The sequence below is a fragment of the Scyliorhinus canicula genome, chromosome 4, assembly GCF_902713615.1.
Source record: "Scyliorhinus canicula chromosome 4, sScyCan1.1, whole genome shotgun sequence".
NCBI classification, from domain to species: Eukaryota; Metazoa; Chordata; class Chondrichthyes; order Carcharhiniformes; family Scyliorhinidae; genus Scyliorhinus; species Scyliorhinus canicula.
The window spans coordinates 21,485,774-21,509,351 of record NC_052149.1 but is presented as its reverse complement, the minus strand read 5'-3'; the positions used below and the strand labels follow the sequence as shown (position 1 = coordinate 21,509,351).

At 43.5% G+C, this 23,578-nt stretch overlaps 1 protein-coding gene across 1 annotated transcript in view; it reads left to right on the top strand.

Moving 5' to 3' along the window:
* glmna (glomulin, FKBP associated protein a) overlaps positions 1 to 23,302 on the top strand; it is a 57,212-nt gene extending 33,910 nt beyond the window's left edge. Inside the window, exons 11-21 of the mRNA XM_038793821.1 lie at positions 413 to 466; positions 4,023 to 4,053; positions 7,282 to 7,371; positions 7,517 to 7,558; positions 9,793 to 9,866; positions 11,217 to 11,301; positions 15,968 to 16,077; positions 20,269 to 20,332; positions 21,429 to 21,555; positions 22,163 to 22,245; positions 22,360 to 23,302. Of these exons, the coding sequence (XP_038649749.1) occupies positions 413 to 466; positions 4,023 to 4,053; positions 7,282 to 7,371; positions 7,517 to 7,558; positions 9,793 to 9,866; positions 11,217 to 11,301; positions 15,968 to 16,077; positions 20,269 to 20,332; positions 21,429 to 21,555; positions 22,163 to 22,245; positions 22,360 to 22,485 (886 nt within the window). The 3' untranslated portion in view covers positions 22,486 to 23,302. The remainder of the gene's footprint in view (positions 1 to 412; positions 467 to 4,022; positions 4,054 to 7,281; positions 7,372 to 7,516; positions 7,559 to 9,792; positions 9,867 to 11,216; positions 11,302 to 15,967; positions 16,078 to 20,268; positions 20,333 to 21,428; positions 21,556 to 22,162; positions 22,246 to 22,359) is intronic.
* The last annotated feature ends 276 nt before the right edge of the window (positions 23,303 to 23,578 follow it).

Below are 23,578 nucleotides of genomic sequence, written 5' to 3'. Positions count from 1 at the left end.
AGCCACTTGGGATTCGATAGGAAAACGTGTTTGCCTGCTGAAGACCAATAGCTCAAATGTTGGCCATAGCAGTGTAGCAGGAAACAAGAAATATGTACAAATTTACCCCCAAAAAATGGATCCATTTATTTTTGTGGTGATTTAATTGGGTTGTGGTATCACATAGTTACATGGACAAATCAGCACGACTAAGAGATGAACATTATTGCAATCACACTGGTACAGGGCACAGATACAATATATAATTCATTTGTGATTTTTAATTAAAATTTTCAAAACAAAAGTAATACAGAAAAGGAACAATTAACATTTAGTCATGTCTGGGCTTAGTAATCTGCACAGAACCACCTGTGAATGGTATTTCACAAAATGAATCAGTTTAAATATTTTGAATGAAAACTTTGTTTTGCAGTCCTGGATACGTCCTTCTATTTAATATGGAATACATTGCTGCACTAATAAATAGGTAAGTTAATGCATTTAGAGAATTATTACACTGATATTTTGTGATTTGGAAGCTTGTTTACACCAGTTTTAAAGTAATAGTCCAAATCAAAGGAGAGATCTTTTTCTTTTCCAGTACTTTCTTTCCTTCTCTTGTGTTGAAAGCATTGGACAGAATTTTCGATGGGATGTGAAGGCGGGTGAGCCCATAATCTCCCACCACCCACCAGTGCGTTAACCTGTCGCCCTGGTCCCACCTCCAGAATTGCGACGTGGGGGTTGGTGGTGACTGCTCCCTGCTTGCAGGCAGCCAACTAAATTGCCCATCAAATACATCTCCCAGACGTCAGCTGAAATTTTCCGGAAGGTTAGATGGGCCCTGCGCTGAGACAAATTCAGCTGATGAATTGAGGTAGCTTCCCGGCAGCAGGCCAGGGGTGATTCATTGAATTCAGCTTCCCACTCTCTAGATGCGATTACCAGAGGGCAGGAGCTGCAGCTGCAGGGTTCTCAAAGAACAGCATAGGAACAAGCCCTTCGTCCCTCCAAGCCTGCGCCGATCACGTATCCTATCTGTACCCCGTCTGTTCATGTGCCTATCCAGATAAATCTTAAAGTCGCTAACGTATCTGCCTCAACCACCGCACTTCGCACTGCATTCCAGGCCACCATCACCCTCTGTGTAAAAAAACTTCCCCCGCACATCTCACCTGAACCTTTCCCCTCTCACCTTGAACTTGTGCCCCCTTGTAATTGAAATGAAAATGAAATGAAATGAAAATCGCTTATTGTCACGAGTAGGCTTCAATGAAGTTACTCTGAAAAACCCCTAGTCGCCACATTCCGGCGCCTGTCCGGGGAGGCTGGTAGGGGTATTGAACCGTGCTGCTGGCCTGCTTTAAAAGCCAACGATTTAGCCCAGTGAGCTAAACCAGCCCCTAATTGTCATTTCCACCCTGGGAAAAAGCCTCCAACTGTTCACCCTATCTATAATTTTATAAACTTCTATCAGGTTGCCCCTCAGCCTGCTTCTTTCTAGCCATGATGTGGAGATGCCGGCGTTGGACTGGGGTAAGCACAGTAAGAAGTCTTACAACACCAGGTTAAAGTCCAACATGTTTGTTTCAAACACTAGCTTTCGGAGCACTGCTCCTTCCTCAGATGAATGAAGAGGTATGTTCCAGAAACATACATATAGACAAATTCAAAGATGCCAGACAATGCTTAGAATGCTAGCATTTGCAGGTAATTGAATCTTTACAGATCCAGAGATAGGGGTAACTCCAGATTAAAGAGGTGTGAACTGTCCTGGCTCCATATCAGGCAGCATCCTGATAAACTTTATCTGCACTCTCTCCAAAGCCTCCACATCCTTCTGGTAGTGTGGTGACCAGAATTGGACACAGTATTCCAAATGTTGCCGAACTAACATTCTATATAACTGGTAATATAATTTGTGAACTTTTACACTCGATGTCCCCTGCGATGAAGGCAAGCATGCCATAACCTTTCTTTACCACCATTTCAACCTGTGCTGTCACTTTTAAGGATCTGTGGACCTGCACACCCAGATCTCTCTTGTGTATATATACTCGTGATGGTTCAGCCATTTATTTTATAGCTCCCACATGAATCGGATCTACCAAAATGCATCACTGCATTTGTCTGGGTTAAATTCCATCTGCCATTTCTCCACCCAATTTTGCAGCCTATCTATATCCTATTGTATTCTCTGACAATCTTCATCACTGTCCACAACTCCTGCAATCTTAGTATCATCCGCAAACTTGCTAATCAGACCCGCTATGTTTTCTTCCAAGTCATTTATATATATACTACAAAGAGCAGAGGACCTAGTACTGATCCCTGCGGAACACCACTAGTTACAGAACTCCATTTGGAAAAACACCCTTCCACTGCTACCTATGGCCAAACCAGTTCTGAATCAATCTAGCTAGTTCACCCCTGACCCCATGTGATTTAATGTCTTGTACCAACCTGTCATGAGGGACCTTCTCAAATGCATTACTAAAGTCCATATAGACAACATCCACAGCCCTTCCCTCATCAATCATGTTTGTCACCTCCTCAAATTAAATTAGTGAGACATGACCTCCCTCGTACAAAACCATGCTGTCTCGCTACTAAGTCCATTCATTTCCAAATGTGCATAGATCCTATCTCTGAGAATCTTTTCCAACAATTTCACTATCACTGACGTCAAACTCTCTGGCCTATAATTACCCAGGCTATAATTACCCAGGTTACCTTTGCTACCTTTCTTAAATAACGGGACTTATTGTCACAAGTAGGCTTCAAATGAAGTTACTGTGATAAACTCCTAGTCGCCTCATTCCGGCGCCTGTTCGGGGAGGCTGGTACGGGAATTGAACCGTGCTGCTGGCCTGCCTTGGTCTGCTTTAAAAGCCAGCTCTTGAGCCCTGTGCTAAACCAGCCCCAGAAACAACATAGGCTATCCTCCAATCCTCTGCGACCTCACCTGTAGCCAACGAGGGAACAAAGATTTCTGTCAGAGGCCCAGCGATTTCATCTGTTTCCCTCAGTAATCTGGATAGATGTCATCTGGCCCTAGGGATTTGTCTACCTTAATGCTTTTTAACATACCTAACACTTCCTCCCTCGTAATAACGACCTGTTCTAAAGTGTTTACATATCCCTCTGAGACACCACCAATAAATGTGTCCCTCCTTTGTGAATACCGATGCAAAGTACTCCTTCCACAGTGACTGGTGTAGCCACTTTTTATTTGTAATCTTAGAAAAATTCTTCGAAGGGTGCCTCCATCTTAAGCGTCCTCTTGTTATCCTACCTACATCAGCAGCTCCCATCTTTGACAGTGGGGCTGCTGATCTTTCAGTGTTGGAGGGCCTTCTATCGGCCATCCAGACTTGGGAGGCCACTTCCTAGAAAATCGAGCACTATTCCCTCGCATTGACATTTGTGAGTTCCTGCCCCGCATCCCATGACAGATTGAGACTCATGAATTAAAATTCACCCCACTGGCTCCTCTGTGGGACAGGATTGTGCTGTTGACCACTTTCATAAACTAGTGTCAACAAGATCTTGGAGCTGTGGGAGGGTGGAAGGAAATCACAGTTAAACCTTAATCTGTCCCCACCTCCTCTTCTGAAAAGTTGTTGGACAGTAATTTGATTTTTTTTTTTTGTTGCAGACTTTAGTCCCCTACAGAGAAAGCTACCTGAAATTAGCTTAACCCAGTGCAAGGTTTTAAACTGATCTGTACTGCCAGTAGGAAAACTGAGAAAAATATTTTCCAATATTTCTGTACTTTGCTTTAGACCTGTTGATGCTTTACCGACAAAAACGTTAAATTATCTGTGATGGAAAATGAACAGAATAAGACTGCTACATTAACATTGCAGTTCAGTTGCCTAGCTAATAACTCTCATTTTCATGAATATTTCAAGAATGGTAACTTAATTATTAAATTTGCTGGTTTTAGAAGATTGTGAACATTTTTATAAATATTTTATCTTGAGTGAAAACTTACTGTTTCTTCTGACTGCATAAAATAACTTCTAATATTCTTTTGGCAGGACTGAAGAGTCCGTTTTGTCTAAAGGATTGGTAAGTATTTTTGTTTGCTATATCAAAAAACCTAAAGCGCTTCTTGAAACTCGATTTTGAATCATCAATCTTTACATTGCATCTATCAAATATATTTGCCGAACTGTCAAAAGTATAAGTATTTTCTGCTGTGACCGATAATGGCCTGGATTTTGCAGCAGTAAAAGAGTTAGCATTGTCCAGAAGACGTAGAAGACGCAGAGGTAAGCTGTTCGGCTCATTGAGTCTGCTCCGCTATTCAGTCAGAGCACAACTGATTTGATCAGATAATCCTCAATTACACTTCACTACCTTATTCCCATAACCCTTACTGATTAAAAATCTGTCTCCCTCATCCTTGAACATACTTAACGACCCAGCCTCTACATCTCTCTGCAATAAAGAATTCCACAGATTCACTATCCTCTGAGAGAAGAAATTCCTCCTCATCTGTCTTAAATGGGCGGCCCCTTGCTTTACAATTGCGCCCTCTGGTCCTAGACTCTCCCACAAGGGGAAACAACCTCTCAGCATCAGCCGTGTGAAGCACCCTGAGAATCCTATACGTCTCAATAAGGTCGCCTCTCATTCTTCTGAACTCTAATGAGTACAGGCCCAACCTACTTAACCTCTCCTCGTAAGAATACCCCATCATATCTGGAATCAACCTAGTGAACCTTCTCTGGACTGCCTCCAATACCGGTATATCTTTCCTTAGATAAGGGGAAATTACTGGCCGTCATCAGTCCTCTGAATCTGATACCAGTGTTTGGAGTCTTGTATACGGTCTATTACAGAAATGAAGAAGTTGCTGTCAGTGGTACTGTGCTTCCCAAAAGGGTGGACTGTTGACGTCACCCCAGATTACATTCAATTAAGAATCATTGAACTGACCATAAACTTATACTCTAAGGCTTGATTTTTGCCATGAAGGCAGGAAGCTCTAGTCAGACCTACCACCTAGGCAGTGCGGAAGAAGTCGTGGAGGCAAAGGCATGCCAAGGCAGGCTGGTTAGAAGACCCACCTCGGTTCTCTGAAACTTTGGTCCAGTTTTATTCACGGCTGTTAGGCCTCTAATTCTCAACTCCCCCCTACTCCCGTTCCACCCCCCCTGCCACCTCATAGAATCCTTACAGTGCAGAAGGAGGCTATTTGGCCCATTGAATTTGGCCCATTTGGGCAACACGGTAGCACAGTGATTAGCACAGTTGCTTCACAGCTCCAGGGTGCAAGGTTCGATTCCGGCTTGGGTCACTGTCTGAGCGGAGTCTGCACATTCTCCCCGTGAGGTGGATTGGCCATAATAAATTGCCCTTGGTGTCCAAAAAAGGTTGGGTGGGGTTACTGCGTTATAGGGATAGGGTGGAGGTGTGGGATTGGGTGGAGTGCTCTTTCCAAGAGCCGGTACAGACTTGATGGGCCAAATGGCCTCCTTCTGCACTGTAAATTCTATAATTCTATGAATCTGCACTGGCCCTTCGAATGAACACTCTACCCATGTCCACTCCCCTGTCCGCCCCGCTCTACCCCGTAACCCCATAACCTAACCTGCACAAAGGAGCAATTTATCACGGCCAACCCACCTAACCTGCACATCTTTGAATTGTGCGAGGAAACCAGAGCACCCGGAGGAAACCCACACAGACACAGGGAGAACGTACAACCTCCACACAGACAGTGATCCAAGGCTGGGATTGAACCTGGGTCACTGGTGCTGTGAGGCCGCTCTATGCTGCCTCCATAACCTCTCAACCGGTATCCACTATGGGCAACCTCAGGAACCATGTGGAGATTAATAAATTTGATTTCTAATAACCAAGATAGCTCTGATGCTGAAAAACTCTCATTCATGCAACCTTTTCAAAGACTTTAAATCCCCTCAATCAGCCAATCCGTCCCAAAGACAAGCAAATGTATAGGGCTGGATTTTCACGTCCCCCAGCCACACATTTCTTGATGGTGGGAGGCGGTGCTTGTGGCGGGATTGTCTCTTCCCTCTGCTGTCAATGGGACTTCCCATTGAAGCCATCTGACGCTGCTGGGTAACCTGTGGGTGGGAGTGTGCTGCCGGTGGGAACAGAGAATCCCGCCGCCAGTGAACAGCCGGAGAATTCCACCATATTTTCTTACCATATGAAGGACAATTATTCTTTTAATAGCCTCTTAAAACTGTCAATAAAAATGTGAACAGCACCCCTGTTGAAATAAGTGGTTTTCAAGCTTTTGAATCACCGTGGGCTCAGCCATTATAATAGCCCTTGGAGAAATGTGAATAATGAAGTCCATTGACATTGGAATAACAGATGGTGATTTTTTTCTAAGCTACACCAGATGGCCTGTCAATTAATGCACTGCAGCAGTGGGTGTTTGAGTTTTCATGCTCAGAGCTGCAGTCTTTTTTCAGTTATAAAAGTGTGAGGATTCAGAGCATGACACTACCTTTCACGAGCGTTTACACATCATTTATAAATTGGAACAGGGAAATAGTTTGTTTGGACTCAGCATTGATTTCAAATGGCTCTGCTGCGTTCAGGTTTCTATCCTGTCTGATTGCCCTACCCCTTTCCCATGCAGGCAAAAATGGGATCTTACGGAATTGTGGGCAGGACGTCTGCATCTGGCTCCTGCTTACCATTTTCAAAGGCCTATGGAGTCAGCTCAACTCTGAAAATCTAACCACTGGCCTCACTGTAGAAACACGTAGAAAAGTTTCACTTTAGGAGGTGTAACTGGATTTTTAATGGTGTACTAAGTTCCTAATTAATGCTAAGCAGCATCACTGATCCCGAAATAATTGTTTTGTGTTTATTGAATGTCAAATGTTTCCATTGTTGTAAAATGCTAAATCGTTGATGATGAAGGTAGTTCACCTTAATGCCACCCGTATGGCCATTTTCACGCTATCTGTAAAATTTAAAAATGAAAAGTCAAGTTACTCAGTGGTTTTTACTATCTGCTTTGATGTCTGGGAGAATGCTTCAATGTGATTGGCTGCTTACCCCGTTTGATGACCCTGCCTGGAGATAGTCTTGATTTGACGCTAGGTTCATATTGACATCAGGAAAGAGGAAACCTGCTAGATTCCTAGACATTTGTGAATGGCTTTCTTTAAGGGAAAATATCATTGTTTCACCACTGACTTCAAAATCCAGCCCAATATATTTTTATTTTTCCTCACTCTAAATATTTTTTTATTTCTGAACTTTAGAATCTTATTGCCTATTACTCGGATCTGTTTTCTTTTTCAGGAGTTGTTTGAACATTGTTTGTTAACAATTGAAGATGATAATCTTTCTCACAAATATTTGGAAATGAAGAATATTCTGAGCGTTCCTCAGGTAATCCACAACTCGAGCATAAAACAAATGTGTCTGTGGTTCAGATTTTAATTTGGAGCAACATCGTAACCCATGTTATAATTCCTAGCTTTTTCCGTGTTTACTTCATGGCTACCATTTTAATATTTCAAATTTCCACCTGCAGGATTTAGTGAAGGTGATGACTCTCTGTCCCATTGAACACTTGGTATGTATTAATGTAATTATTTGCAACTACTTTTATCTAAAGAGTATGAAATGTTTTTATTAGATTTAAGTATTAGATACGGAATAAAGAGCAATGAATCCCTGAAACGTGTACAAAGGAACATTCTTTACCAGTGTGCTTTCAACCCAGCAAGGAAGGAAGCAGTGCTAGATCTAGTTCTGAGGAATGAAGTAAGGGAGGTGGAACATTTTTCAATCGGGGAGCATTTGGGGGACATAATATCCTCAGATCTGGAATAGTTGTGGAAAAGAAAACTGAGCAATCAAGCGTAAAAATAGTTGAACTGAGAGAGGGCTAACTTTCTTGCGTTAAAAATGGATGTGGCACAGTGGGTTCGAATTTTTTAAAAAGTGAAGACTGGGAACCTATCAAAGAAGTGATAGTTCAGGAGCAGCTTGGTGGCGCAGTGGTTAGCACTGCTGCCTCATGGGGCCGTGGTCCCAGGTTCGATCCCGGCTCTGGGTCACTGTCCGTGTGGAGTTTGCACATTCTCTCCGTGTTTGCATGGGTTTTGCCCCCACAACCCAAAAGATGTGCAGGGTAGGTGGATTGGCCACGCTACATTGCCCCTTAATTGGAAAAAAAAATCATTGGGTACTCTCAATTTATATTTAGCCATTTTTTAAAAAAAAAAGTGATAGTTCAGGTACAGAGTAGGTATCTTTCCATGAGTAATGGCAAGACAGTCAAAGCTAGAGCTCCCTGGACAACTAGAGATATAAAGATTAAAATGTAACACATGAAAGATGCCTTATGAGACCCGTAAAGTTCATAATAGAGCAGAACATCAAGAGGAATAAAGAAAGTACAGAAAGTGGGGAGATAGGATCAGGCGTATGTGAGATGGAGGGCGATAGGATTGGGCATGTGTGAGAGGGAGGGCTTGAGCATGTGTGAGGGAGAGGGGGGTAGGATCGGGCCTGTGTGTGAGGAAGGGGCGATAGGATTGGGCTTGTGTGTGGGGGAGGGGAGGATGATAGAATCGGGCATGTGTGTGGAGGAGGGGTTTAGAATCTGGCGTGTGTGTGAGAGAGAGATGTATGTGAGGGACAGAGAGATGTCAGTATCTGATGTTAATACCAACTGTCCAGCATCAGCTCGGTAGAAATGATAAACAGTAAGACTTACATTTATTTTAATAAGAGAACTTTTTAGATTACCCACTTCAGGAGTGGGCTTACATTAACACTGCAATGAAGTTACTGTGAAAAGCCCTTGGTCGCCACATTCCGGCGCATGTTCGGGTACACAGAGGGAGAATTTAGAATGTCCAATTCGCCTCACGGCCCGTCTTTCGGGACTTGTGGGAGGAAACCAGAGCACGCGGAAGAAACCCATGCAGACACGGGAGAACGTGCAGACTCCGCACAGAGACCCAGCCGGGAATCGAGCCTATGTTCCTGGCGCTGTGAAGCAACAGTGCTAATCATTGTGCTACTGTGCTGCCCTAGACAATTACTAGAATGGTACTGGGGATGAGGGAAACAGTTTTGTGGAGAGACTGAGAAGGATGTTTTGAAGCATCTTGAGGGCATTCTGAAGGGGGAGGGTGAACAGCCAGTGGTTGTGGTACATATCGGTACCAACGACATAGGTTAAAAAAAGGGATGAGCTCCTACAAGCAGAATAAAGGGAGCTTAAAGGTAAATTAAAAAGTAGAACCTGGAAGTAGTAATCTCAGGATTACTACCAGTGTCATGTGCTAGCAAGAATAAAAATAACAGGATATGCCAGATGAACATGTGGCTGGAGAAATGGTGTAGGAGGGAGGGATTCAGATTCCTGGGACATTGGTAGCAGTTCTGGGGAATGTGGGATCAGTACAAGCACAAGCAGGATCTGAATATTCAAATGAATCTAATGGCCCATTTAAATACTCAGACGCTGGATTCACCTGGCGCCTGGTACTCGAGACCTCGCCAGGGCTCCGTTTAGTACAGGTTCACACAAATGTGGACCAGTCGTAACGGCACCTGGGGGAGCATCTCAGGCCATTGGAGACCCCTGGGTGGTGGGGGACAGGGAACCTTGGTTCACCAGCAGGAAATAACTGCAAAGTACGGCCTCGGCAGAGAGAAATTCTCTGGGGCTAATTCTCGGCGCTGCAGCAAGGGAGTGGGACTAGCGGTTTCAAAGAGCCTGTGCTGGGAAGATGAGGTGAATGTTCTGTGCTGTAGCATTCTGTGTTTCTTACTATCCTATCAATGTTCTAGCGGAAATCAAGCCTAAAGTTATTTCAGCAGTACATAGACAAGTTTGATCCAGAAGGAAAATACAAATTATTTAGGTGAGTACAGTTTAGAAGATATTTATTTTTGTTTTAAAGATTGTGGCATTTTGTAGTTTTTCTGAATAGGTATTAAAATAATGGAACACATTTGATGTACGATAGGTTAGGACATATGGAAAACTGTTTATAAGTCAGGCAGACATACTAATGGAATAAAAACAACAGTAAATTCGACTCAAGAATACCTTTTAACAAATTCATTAAATGTAAAAATATTCAACATATTATCACTATCTCTTCCATTTTAAACTTCGTCAAATAAATAACACTGTATAATCCTTTTTTAAAAAAAATATTTTTTATTCTCCTTTTTCACATTTTCTCCCAAATTTACATCCAAAAATAAACAGTAATCAGTAACAGATGTAATGTCAATCCCCATATCAATAACAACGATCCCATCCTCTCACCAAATCCCAGACATTAGCCCGCATGTTAACATGTTGTCATAAATAAATGACAAAAAAGAATGTGGAATCATCCATAGTTACCATTAACACATACAGTCCCCCCACCCCCCCCCCCCCATCCCTGCCAGTCACCCCCCCCCCCCCCCCCCCCACCACCAAATGTTCGATGTGATCTAATTCTCGAAAGTGCACAATGAATAACGCCCATGAATTGTAGAACCCCTCCATCCTTCCCCTCAGTTCAAATTTGACCTTTTCAAGGGTCAAGTATTCCAACAGGTCCCCCCGCCATGCCAGGGCACAGGATGGAGAGGTTGATCTCCACCCTAACAGGATCTGCCTTTGGGCGATCAACGAGGCGAAGGCTACAACATCTGCCTCCGCGCCCGTTTCCAACCTCGGCTGATCCGACACTCCGAATATTCCCTCCTGAGGGCCTGGGTCCAGTTTCACGTGCGACACTGTATACTCCTTTACTGTGTTTTGCAGCACATTTTTAAATGATAAAGTGCCATTGTGATACAATAAATTGCAAACTTGAATTTATATAGCATCCTTTAGCAAAATGACTTAAGTCACAATCACGTTGTTCCGTTATTGAGTCAAACGATGAAGTAATTTAGACCATGAAATTATGTTCTGTTCTACAATAAACCACAGATCTGTTATTTTGGCATTGTATACAACAATACTTTTTAAGGGCTCATTGTTATGGCAAGGTTCATTTTAGAGATTATTCTAACATGTTGCCTATATTTATGGTAGCTTTGTTAACTTTGCTGTAGCCATGGTATTTTATCAGTGCCACAAATGATGAGTCATTTTTAAAGCTACACTACAGTGTATGCTAAGTAGTGCAAGAAATAAATGAGGGAAGTTAGCTTAATGTGACTGTGACTACGACTCAGTTTTTATACTTCACATTGCTTTTGTTTAGGTGCATGTTAAAAACTACTCAACATGCTGGGGTACAAGGTTACATCATACAAAATCTTAAAAATCAGATTGATCTAGCATTGAAGGTAAGCATGTTATTAAGCATAGAATTATTAGGTTTTCCTCTGTATGTTTAGGTATGTACCTGTGGAAATGTTTAGAAAGTGTTGTAATGCTTTTTTAGATATCACTAGCAATAGCTATGTCTCTTTTTGGTGAGTTTTCTGAATCATTTGCCCCTAACGTGTGAAGTACAAGTAAATTAATTATTCTTCAGAGATGTGAGATACAGTGTGCAACAGAAGGTGCATACTGTAATACACATAAAACAGCACAATAAAAGAGTGAACTTAAATGTGATTTGTCTCAAACACATCTATTAAATTAGTAATTTCAAAAATTCTCACATTCAGTCAAATTGGAAATAAATCTTAAGTTTTTGCACTTTTAGTTAAGGAGTCAATTACTGCAGTAAGGAGAGATGATATCTTGGTGGCGTTAAATGAAGCTTTGTGGGTAGAGTTTAGAAGTAAATAAGCGACAGCCACATTGCTAGGTGTTTATGTATAGATCCCCAGATAGTCAGTGGGAAATTGAGGAGCAAATATGTGCGCAATTTGCAGAAGTGTGTAAAAATAATAAGGGAATTATAGTGTGTGATTTCAACTTTCCCAACATTAACGGGGCTAGTCATTGTGTTAAGGGCTTAGATGGAACAGAGTTTGTAAAATGTATACAAGAGAACATTTTAGCTCAACATGTGGAGGGTCCAACAAGGGACGATGCAGTGCTGGACCTAATTCTGGGGAATGAAGCGGGACAGGTGGTTGATGTGATGGTGGGGGAGCATTTTAGTGATCGCGACCACAAAATCGTGCAATTTAAGTTTGTTATGGACAAAGAAATATGACAAATTGCAGAAAAAGGTCTTGGATTAGGGGAGAGCATACTTTAGTAAAATAAGGCAGGATCTGGTCAAGGTAGATTGGAACAAGTTACTGGTAAGGATGGAGCTTAAGAAATCAATTAGGGGAGCAAAGGGGATATGAGAAATCTTTAGCTGATAAAAGTAGGGAAAATCCCAAGATATTCTGTAAGTATATCAATGGGAAGAGGATAACTAGGGGAAATGTAGGGACCAAGGAGGGAATCTGTGGGTTGAACCAGATGACATTGTTAGGTTGTTAAATGAATATTTCACATCTGTCTTCACCCAAGAGAATGAGGAGGCAGATATGAAACTCGGAGAGAGAGACTGAGGTTATTGAGCAAGTTGTCATAGGGAGGGACAAGGTATTGGAGATGTTGGCAGGTCCGGACGAATTGTGTCAGGCAGAGAAGAGATGGTCGAGTGAGGGAACCATGGTTGGCAAGAGAGATTGAATGTCTTGTTAAGAGGAAGAAGGATACTTATGTAAGGCTGAGGCAACAAGGTTCAGACAGGGCGCTTGAGGGATACAAGATAGCCAGGAGGGAACTGAAGAAAGGGATTAGGAGAGCTAAAAGAGGGCATGAAAAATCTTTGGCGGGTAGGATCAAGGAAAACCCCAGGGCCTTTTACACATATATGAGAGAAATATGAGAATGAGTAGAGCGAGGGTAGGTCCGATCAAGGACAGTAGCAGGAGATTGTGTATTGAGTCTGAAGAGATAGAAGAGATCTTGAACGAGTACTTTTCTTCAGTATTTACGAATGACAGGGACCATATTGTTGGAGAGGACAGTGTGAATCAGACTGGTAAGCTCAAAGAGATACTTGTTAGGAAGGAAGATGTGTTGGGCATTTTGAAAAACTTGAGGATAGACAAGTCCCCCAGGCCTGACAGGATATATCCAAGGATTCTATGGGAAGCAAAGATGAAACTGCAGAGCCGTTGCCAATGATCTTTTCGTCCTCGCTATCAACAGGGGTGGTACCAGGGGATTGGAGAGTGGCAAATGTCGAGCTCCTGTTCAAAAAAGGGAATAGGGATAACCCTGTGAATTACAGGCCAGTTAGTCTTACTTCGGTGGCAGGCAAAGTAATGGAAAGGGTACTGAGTGATAGGATTTCTGAGCATCTGGAAAGACACTGCTTGATTAGGGATAGTCAGCACGGATTTGTGAGGGGTAGGTCTTGCCTCACAAGTCTTATTGAATTCTTTGAGGAGATGACCAAGCACGTGGATGAAGGTAAAGCAGTGGATGTAGTGTACATGGATTTCAGTAAGGCATTTGATAAGGTTCCCCATGGTAGGCTTATACAGAAAGTCAGGAGGCATGGGATAGTGGGCAATTTGGCCAGTTGGATAGCAAACTGGCTAACCGATAGAAGTCAGAGAGTGGTGGTGGATGGCAAATATTCAGCCTGGAGCTCAGTTTCATTTTTCATTTCAGTTTTCATTTTTTCAGTTACCAGTGGTGTACCGCAGGGATCAGTTCTGGGTCCTCTGCTGTTTGTGATTTTCATTAATGACTTGGATGAGGGAGTTGAAGGGTGGGTCAGTAAATTTGCAGACAATACGAAGATTGGTAGAGTTGTGGATAGTGAGGAGGGCTGTTGTCGGTGCAAAGAAACATAGGTAGGATGCAGAGCTGGGCTGAGAAGTGGCAGATGGAGTTTAACCCTGAAAAGTGTGAGGTTGTCCATTTTGGAAGGACAAATATGAATGCGGAATACAGAGTTAACGGTAGGGTTCTTAGCAATGTGGAGGAGCAGAGAGATCTTGGGGTCTATGTTCATAGATCTGTGAAAGTTGCCACTCGTGGATAGAGCTGTGAAGAAGGCCTATGGTGTGCTAGAGTTCATTAGCAGAGGGATTGAATTTAAGAGCCGTGAGGTGATGATGCAGCTGTACAAAACCTTGGTACGGCCACATTTGGAGTACTGTGTGCAGTTCTGGTCATTTTAGGAAGGATGTGGAAGCTTTGGAAAAGGTGCAAAGGAGATTTACCAGGATGTTGCCTGGAATGGAGAGTAGGTCTTACGAGGAAAAGTTGAGGGTGCTAGGCCTTTTCTCATTAGAACGGAGAAGGATGAGGGGCGACTTGATAGAGGTTTATAAGATGATCAGGGGAATAGATAGAGTAGACAGAGACGTTTTCCCCGGGTGGAAAAAAACATTACAAGGGTACATAAACTTAAGGTGAATGGTGGAAGATATAGGGGGGATGTCAGAGGTAGGTTCTTTACCCAGACAGTAGTGGGGGCATGAAATGCACTGCCTGTGGAAGTAGTTGAGTCGGAAACATTAGGGAACTTCAAGCGGCTATTGGATAGGTACATGGATTACGGTAGAATGATGGGGTGTAGATTAATTTGTTCTTAATCTAGGACAAAAGTTTGGCACAACATCGTGGGCCAAAGGGCCTGTTCTGTGCTGTATTTTTCTATGCTCTATGTTCCAGTTTTTACCTTTACTCTGAGTCTATGAAGACAGTTGTCAGCATTCTGCTGCCAGTGATGTGACAGAACTTGCCGCTGACCTCAAAGAGAAGTACCATCAGAGATCTGGCATTTCTATGGTTTGGATTTACTCCATTCCCAGTAATTTGATTCTTGTGCCAAGCTAAGGGATTCCCAGGCATTCAGCAACAATTATGTCATCCAGTGGGCTAAGCAGCCAATCACAGCCAAGTATTCTAATAGCCTGCAAACCAGGAAGTAAACAGCATTGATAATCGCTCACTTTTTAATCATGTTCGGGGTGGCATGGTGGCGCAGTGGTTAGCACTGCTGCCTGGAGTTTACACATTCTCCCAGTGCCTAGTGGGTCTCACCCCTACGACCGAAGATGTGTAGGGTAGGCGGATTCGCCACGCTAAATTGCCCCCTTAATTGGAACAAAAAATCATTTTTAATCACGTTCTAGAGGGTACAATAAAGATTGGGGCATACAAATCAGACTGAGGTTGAAGCTAAAATCTTTCTGATTATATTAAAATGTTGTGGAAATTTTTTTATCATGATGGAAAAATTCCACATTCCACAAATATAAGATTAGTTTTTCAGGGTCAGCAAGGTTGTATTATGACTTGGTACACCATCCAAAAAAAAAAACTGGTTACATCTCAGGTATAAAGTTTTGGGAGTTTTTACAGTGAGATTTGCACTGAAAACATGAAAAGTTCACATCAGTTCAAGCGATTTCTAAAGATTTACACTTGTGCCAGGACTTAACAGCGTACCCTGTGACGGAGCTGGGAAACACTGGCAGCAACTTGTGGTTTTAAACAAGTATATGCCAAAAATTGCTGTCAGTTTCACAGTTGTAATACTGACAAGATTAGCAGTCCATGTCAATGCAAATGTGTCCTCTGTCTTTATGGTGGATGCATTTACATTGAGCCTTCATATTGTAATGTTGTAAAGCAGTTTCTTTGTTTCACAGCAACATAATAACAGTGTAATTGTAATTAAATCAGTCACTTCTGGGATATGCTGTTTATTGCAAGGCCACCTGAAGAAGCCAGTCTTGCATCGCTTTGACATAACGTCAACCCTCTGTGTAACCAATCACTTAACCTTTTTAAGTTGATGGTTAAATGCTCCAGATGGGATGCCAATTTTTCTAACCAATTAATAATAATTATCGCTTATTGTCACAAGTAGGCTTCAATGAAGTTACTGTGAAAAGCCCTTAGTAGCAGCCATGCTAAAGCGTAACCCAGTGCTTACTGTAGATTTATAAATATTTGCCTCTTTTCTCCCTCCAGGTACTCCTTTTTTAAACGTCTGCTTCTTTTTACACTTAAACTTCCTTTTGCTTTCAGCCTGACAATAAAAATATATGGTTCTCAGGCCCACAATTGATGCCTCTTCTTCATGCAGTCCTTTCACTTCCTGAAGGAGCAGAGACAGACTTGCTTCAAAACTCAGATAGGTAAGTTTCAATGCATTTGATGTAGGAAGATAAAGAGAGAGTAGTTGGCTGTAGCACCAATGTACTGCACCAAAACTGAAGGGCGGTCTATGATTTCCAATGCTGAATCCTCATTCTGGGTTTCATCACAGTAATGGGTTTAGAATGTACAGATTCCAAGCTGGATAGTTCACAGAACTGCTGGTACAACATCTGGTTGACAGCTGTGTTCCGCAAGACTTGGAAGCAACTTGGTCACCCTCCTTGTCAATGATGCAGCATCACCACAAAGGGCAAGTAAGATGCAATGTGTGCTGCTAAGCAAGTAAGAAATTTCCGCATTCACTTCTCAGCCTTTAAGCTGTGAAGCATCCCAAAAGTTCTTGCAAGACTGCACGCAAACTGGCCCCTTTAAATTACTGCGTGCCCAGCTTCACAGAAACATTTAAAATGACCACGTACTTACGTAAATAGCCCGTGCATGGGGACATCCGGTGGTGGCCATGGAGTGAGTGATCGCACATTTGGTGGCTCCCGCTCGAGCTGCAATTGCTTGGTATTTTTGTTTACCTGTTTTAAGGGGTCTTTGCTGGTGTGAGGTGCATGAGCACTGAGAAATAGTCGTGTTCCATCGGTGGAGCTGGTTTATGGCTTACCAGACGAGAAGTGTAAGAGGCAGCAGCCTTGCCGTGAGGTTATTCGAGATGCGACAGAGGAAAAGATGGCGAAGAGTTCAGCGGTGGTGTTGCCTGCCCAATGGTCTACTGAGCAACTGATGGACTTTTTGAATGCTAAGTTCCAGCAACAGAGGCAGGAGGCCTCAGAGGACCTGGCGACGGTGGTGGAGCCACTTATGGTGGTTATCAAGAGAGTGGAGCAGAGGCTGGAGGCGCAGGGTCTGGCACTCCAGAAGTGGAGGAGGCGGTGGGTGAGCATGAGGACCGGCTGGCCTTGTTGGAGGCAGAGATGGTGTTCATGGTGGAGGTGGCGGGAGAAGATGGAAGACCTTCCAGGAGGCAGAATCACCGGATCATGGGGCTGTCTGAAGGGATTGAGGCCACAGAGTGTGTGGCAAATATGTTCGAGACGTTGATGGGGGTCTTTGACCGTCCCCCTGAAGTGGATTGAGTGCACAGGGCATTAAGGAGGAGGTCGAAGGTGGGGGATCTGCCGAGGGGAATGGTGCTGCGGCTGCATCATTTTCTCGACAAGGAAAAGATACTGAGGTGGGCGAAGGAAAAGAGAAAGTGCACCTGGGAATGGAATGGGCTGAGGATCTACCCGAACTTTGGTGCGGAGTTGGCCAAGCGGTCAGCAGGCTTCAATTGGATCAAGGCTACCTAAGGAATGAAGTTTGGGGTGTTGTACACTGCTCGTCTGTGGGTCATGCACCAGAATCAAGAGTTTTATTTTAAAAAGCCGGAGGAGGCGAGTCAGTTTATGAGAGACCATGGACTGGGAGATGTGTGAGGTTATTGAACTTTGGCGATGATAATGTGGGGAATTTGGACCTGCATAGCGGGCGGCTTGACGTATTTAATTTAATGTCTGGGTGCGGAGTGGGTAAGTGTTTTACTGTTTTGGGGGAATTGCGGGTGAATGGCAGCTGGGGGGTAGGGGATGGGGGCCACCATGCTAGCTGGTTGGGTAGTTAATAGGAGTGAAGTGGGGGATGGTTGGATTTATTTTTCTATGTTCATGGGGGCGGAGGGGGGGGATGTTGACGTGGGTGGAGTTGGTGTGGCGCTGTTGGTTAAGGAGAGATGGCGGAGGACATCTTGAAGAGGGTCCAAGGTGAGCGAGGCGTGAACCTAGGGGAGATGGTTAAAGAGGGACTATGGCTAATCGGTGAGGTGGGGAGAGGGGGGAATTTAATAAGGGTTTTGGCTGCTGAGGTTTATGGAATGCATGGGGGGGGCGGACCCGCGGCGGTTTGAGAGGCCGCAGGCGAAGGAGTTTTCGTATTTCTCGCATGTGCACCGGGTGTATTCCCGGATTTATATCTTTGTCGTAGATAAGACTTTGTTGGCGGGAGTGGTTGGACGGAGTATTCGGCGATTGTGGTCTCTGACCACATGCTACATTGTGTAGACTTGTGGGTGGTGAAGGGTGAGGCTCAGCGGCCGCAGTGGAGGTTGGATGTGGGATTGTTGGGGGATAAGGGAGTTTGCAAAAGAGTGAAGGTGGCAGTCCGGAATTATGTGGAGCAGAATAAGACGGGCGAGGTTTCCACCTCTGGTGGATTCGGGCGCACAGGGGTTGAGAGGTTGAGGTTGGTGAAGGACATTCTGAAGGTGGATCGGAGATATTGGGTGGCGCCTGAGGAGGCATTGCTGAAAGAAAGGCAGAGGCTCCAGGTGGAGTTTGGGCTGGTGTCCACTGGAAAGGCAGTGGGGCAATTGCGAAGAGCCAGAGGGGTGGTATATGAGTACAGGGAGAAAGCCAGTAGGATGCTTGTGCACCAGTTGAGGAAGCAGGCGGCGGCGGCGAGGGAAATTGGGGGGGGTGAGACACGGTAGGGGCACGGTGGTATCAGGGCTAGAGGGGGTGAATGGGGCTTTTGAGGCTTTTTACTGGAGATTGTATAACTCGGAGCCTCCATTGGGGGTTGTAGGGATGAGACGGATTTTGAACGGGTTGGAGTTTCCAAGGGTTGAGGAGGCGAAGCTGCATGGACTGGTGGCCCTGATTTGAGCTGAGGGGGGTAATGGAATGTGTGGAGTTGATGCAGGCAGGGAATGCCCCTGGTCCGGATGGTTCCCAGTCGAGTACTAGAAGAAGTTTGGGTTGGAACTGGGGCCTCTGCTCATGGAGATCATAATGAGTCGATGGTGAGAGGGAGATCCCCCCCCCCCCCCCCCCCCATGCTGTCTCAGGCTTCGATATCGCTCATTCTATAGAAGGACAAGGATCCGGAACAGTGTGGATCCTACCCCCTGATTTTGTTGAATGTAGATGCAAAGTTGTTGGCGAAGGTGCTGGCGACGCGGATAGAGGATTGTGTGCTAGGGGTGATAGGTGAGGACCAAACGGGGTTTGTGAATGGGCAGCAGTTGTCAGCGATAGTACGGAGGTTGCTTAATGTTATAATGATGCCCTTGGAAAGCCTGGAAGTGGTTGTGGCAATGGACACGGAGAAGACATTCGACCGGGTCGAATGGTGTATTTGTGTTGGGGCGGTTCGGGTTGGGCAGGTGTTTGTGGATTTGGTTCGGTTGCTGTACAATAAGACGCCTAAGGCAAGTGTTCGGACGAGCAAGGTCAGTTTGGATTATTTTGGGTTGCACTGGGGACAAGGCAGGGGTTTTTGTTTGTGTGCCAAAACCACCTCTTTTTTTGTGCCCAAGTCCTTTTGTAGGAAGGTTAATGAGATGATCTTGAGGTTTGTGTGCGCAGGAAAGGCTCCGGGGGTTAGGGATTCAGAGCCGCTGAAGGCAGGGGTATGGGCGAGCGATTTGGCAGAGTTCCTGCATTTGGAAAAGATAAACTTCGCCATTCGAGGTTCGGAAGAGGGGTGCATCTCGAGGTGGAAGCTGTTAGTCGACTTTGTTAAGGAGTATTGATTTGTTGGTAAGGGGGGTTTTGTTTTGTTTTTTGTCTGGGGGGGGTGGGTGAAAATTGGGAAAAGGGGCTGGGGTGGTGGGGAGTTGCAGGAAGAGTGGGGTTTGTTTCCTGTTGCTTTTGTACTTCTTGGTTATGTATATAGTGAAAATGCCTGCAATAAAATGTTTTCCAAAAGAATAAATAAATAGCCCTTGCACTCAAACATTTAATGGAATGTTGCTTCTCTATATCCTGTATTATTATTTTTTATCTCCCCCCACCCACATCTTTTAACTGTTTTCTGATGTATGGCTCCAAAGGCACCAGAATTCACTCCTACACCTCATTCAAACTACCATACTGAGTGTTTGATGGGGTCAATGACTATTCTTGGGGGATCTGTCAGAAAGATTAATCCTGTCCTCATATTGTGTACTTCCAGGAAGAATCACAGAATGGGCAGGAGCAGTGATCCTGGCTGATATTTCCTGCCTGTAATAGCTCTGACTGAAACTAGTTAACTTGTCACATTTTCTTGGGGTCAAACCAGGGACTGTCTTGATTTTTATGACTTAGTTACCTACTGAAAACTTATTCAGCCATTGGAAAAAAACTGGGTACTGATGAGCAAGGAGATTCAGTTATTTCTTTTTGTTCTGTTTGTATTAGAATCATGGCATCACTGAATCTTCTAAGGTACCTTGTGATCAGAGATAATGAGTGGGAGAATCAAGTAAGTATCCTGATAAAGCAAATTTGGTGTATTTATATATTTGTTGACTTGACTTTGCTTAGTTTTAGTGCTGAATATCTCCAATTGTGTATATCAAGGTACATAATGTATAATGAACATAAAACCATGTGGGCGGCACCGTAGCAAAGTTGTTTCACAGCTCCAGGGTCCCAGGTTCGATTCCCAGCTTGGGTCACTGTCTGTGCGGAATCTGCAAGTTCTCCTTGTGTCTGCGTGGGTTTCCTCCGGGTGCTCCGGTTTCCTCCCACAAGTCTCAAAAGACGTGCTGTTAGGTAATTTGGACATTCTGAAATCTCCCTCTGTGTACCCGAACAGGCACCGGAATGTGGTGACTAGGGGCTTTTCACAGTAACTTCATTGCAGTATTAATGTAAGCCTACTTGTGACAATAATAAAGATTATTATTATTATGTATCATCCGGCTTATTGTGAGCACAGTCAGAGGAGACCAAATCTTGGCAGGGCTGAGTGGGAAGGTAGATATTCTTGCCCATTTGCCCCTGCCTCCCTCCTTTATGGGATTATAGTTGGTGGTAGAGCTGGTGAAATGACAGCCTCTGCCAGAAACCCTCCAGTTTTTCCCAGCAGACATCCTAAGGAAAAGTAGTGGGCCATTCAGCCCTTCGTGAATCTGCACCGTCATTCAATTGGAGCATAACTAATATGTATCTCAACTTCATTTAACCAGCTTCATATCCTCATACCCTTAGTGAGCAAAGGTTCTTTATAGTTTATGCCTGTAGGATGATGTAAATGTGCCATAGGGGCCATTTCCCAAAGGAAATTGCCAGCCGGAACACAGTACACGAATCTGCGCATTTGCCAGGTGAGCACCTAGGATGGGCCGTAAATGTCACTTGCCTGCATTTTTTATGCAGGTGATCTTGGGATCGAAGACATTTTCATTCACCAGGACACATTGACAGGTCTAAGTCCTGCTTTACTGAACTTGCAGCAGAATTTCTCGATGCTAGTAACTTAAAATGAAAGGAATTGACATTTTATGACAATTGAATTTATAACAGATTAAATTATTTTCTGCCAGAGAAGTTATTAATTTCTTCATCTTGTATAGACAGGATTATGGACTGATCTTTTCTGGATTGAAAGCTTTCTGAAGCCACTGCGCACTGGTTTGAATATGTCTAGGGCTCATTATGAAGCAGAGATGAGAGCCAAAAGAGAAAACCGGAAAATCAAAGGTGTGTTCTTCAAATGCAGTCCTGGCATTAACTGTATTGTCATAACCAATGTGTCTCATGCCTGTCACTCCATTAGCTTGAATTAGAGATCATATGCCTCTCTGGTATCTGAATGTGAAATGAGATAGCAAAGAGCACATTCTCCGTATTACAGGATCCAGAAAGGAGCCCACACTGAGCCGAACAGTTTGAATCAAAGGGAAAAAGGTTTAATGCAACAGAACAAGAGTACAGAGCAGTTACTGTACTACAGGAGCCAGCTCACAGTTCATGGTCCTCAGTGTGTGTCTTCCCCATAGTCCAGTCTCATTAGTGTCCCATGACCTGCTAAGGTTTAATTCGTGTCCCATGGCCTGCTTAACCCCAGGTTATGACACCGCACTCGACAAGATCAGCCAGATATGCTGGTTCTACAAAAACTTTGCTTGTGTCGGCATTGACAGGAAGTCCATGCTCTTTGATACATGCGAGGTTGAAGGGTTTGATGGAAATTATAGCAGAGATTGGCTCATTTCACTTTTCTGTCAAAAGTAGGATTTTGTGTAAGCAAACAACTGTGCAGGAATGTGAACGGCAGACTTATTCCATTTTACTGTAATGATTACAGAAGCACCTAATCGTGAAACAAAGTGTTCCTTGACAGTTGGTGGTAAAAAGCTCCCAAAAATGACTACTGCTATGGAGTTGGAGGTAAGCATCTTTGCTGGGTTGAATAATTTTACATTCATCACTGTTTTGAAGTAGGCATTTTATATTCCCATTTATGCTCTTTCTCTTCATCCCTGTTAACTGCCATTGTTTCAGGTTCTGCAGTCAGCTATCTACACGTTTGACGTAATGGAAAGTATACAGGCACGAATAGAGGAGCTGATTGAACCCAAGATTAAATCCAGAGCGGAGGATAAAAATGTGGCCAATGAAGCATCATAGTTTTACTTTAGGGAACAGTGTGAAAATTCTGTAAAATAATTTCTTACCTTGTAGTCCACAGTACTGTATTTATTAGAAAGATTCACTGTGTATCCTATTGTTCAAGTAAATCTTTGTACAGGATAATTTCAAATATTTTCATCAAGCAACTATTTTACTGAAATTCTATAATGAGATTACCCAGAAGGGGAGATATTGTATAGATTTACTTAAAAGTTTAAACATAATTACAGCTCCACTGTGTTGCTACTTAAGTTTTTAATAATAATGATGTATACCCTGCAAGTACTTAAGAATCAATAGCAACATGATAATTGTAAAGAAAAGTCACACCAAACTTCTTTAAAAATCCTGTTTCATGTGCAGTGCTACCCTAGCAAAATGGTAGCGACAAGTTTGTTTCCATGTTTAACTGCATTTGTGTGGAGTCTGGAGTTTGCTTTCAGTTGCAAAGGAATAACGATGGCAAACACTGGCAGTTTCCCTTCCATTACTACTGCAAACTCCAGGCCGTTGTATGTCCTTTAATTAGAATAAAACTAAATTATTCAGGTAACGACTATTCTCTGAGAATATCACTCAGTCACTGCATTGCATTTTAATTGGTCAATTAATAAGGACCAATAGGTTGTCGACCCAATACATAACATTTTGGGGAATACATATCACATAGAGTACAGTGAGTAATATCAGGTCTATAATTCATAAGCACCATACTGCTGTGTTGATTATCATATATCAGATAAGTTAATAGTTCTGTAGTTTGCCAGCTGTAGTGAACCACAAATTTGTGGCATTAAAATTCTATAATGCGGAATTCCTGATCATATTCCTGTGGTGAAGTTCTGAGTGGAAGCCAAACAATTTGAATTGGGAGGGGGAGAAATTGTTTTTGGGATGAGGGGGTTTTCAAGATGAGAGGCTAAGTAAATTGGGCTTATTTTCTCTGGAGTTTAGGAAAATGAGAAGCTCATTGAAACTGCCAAATTCTAAAGGGGCTTGAAGGGTAAACACCAAGAGATTTGTTCCACTGGTTGGAGAGTCTAAAGCACGGTGGCACAATCTTAGGATAAGGAGCCCATTTCTGATTGAA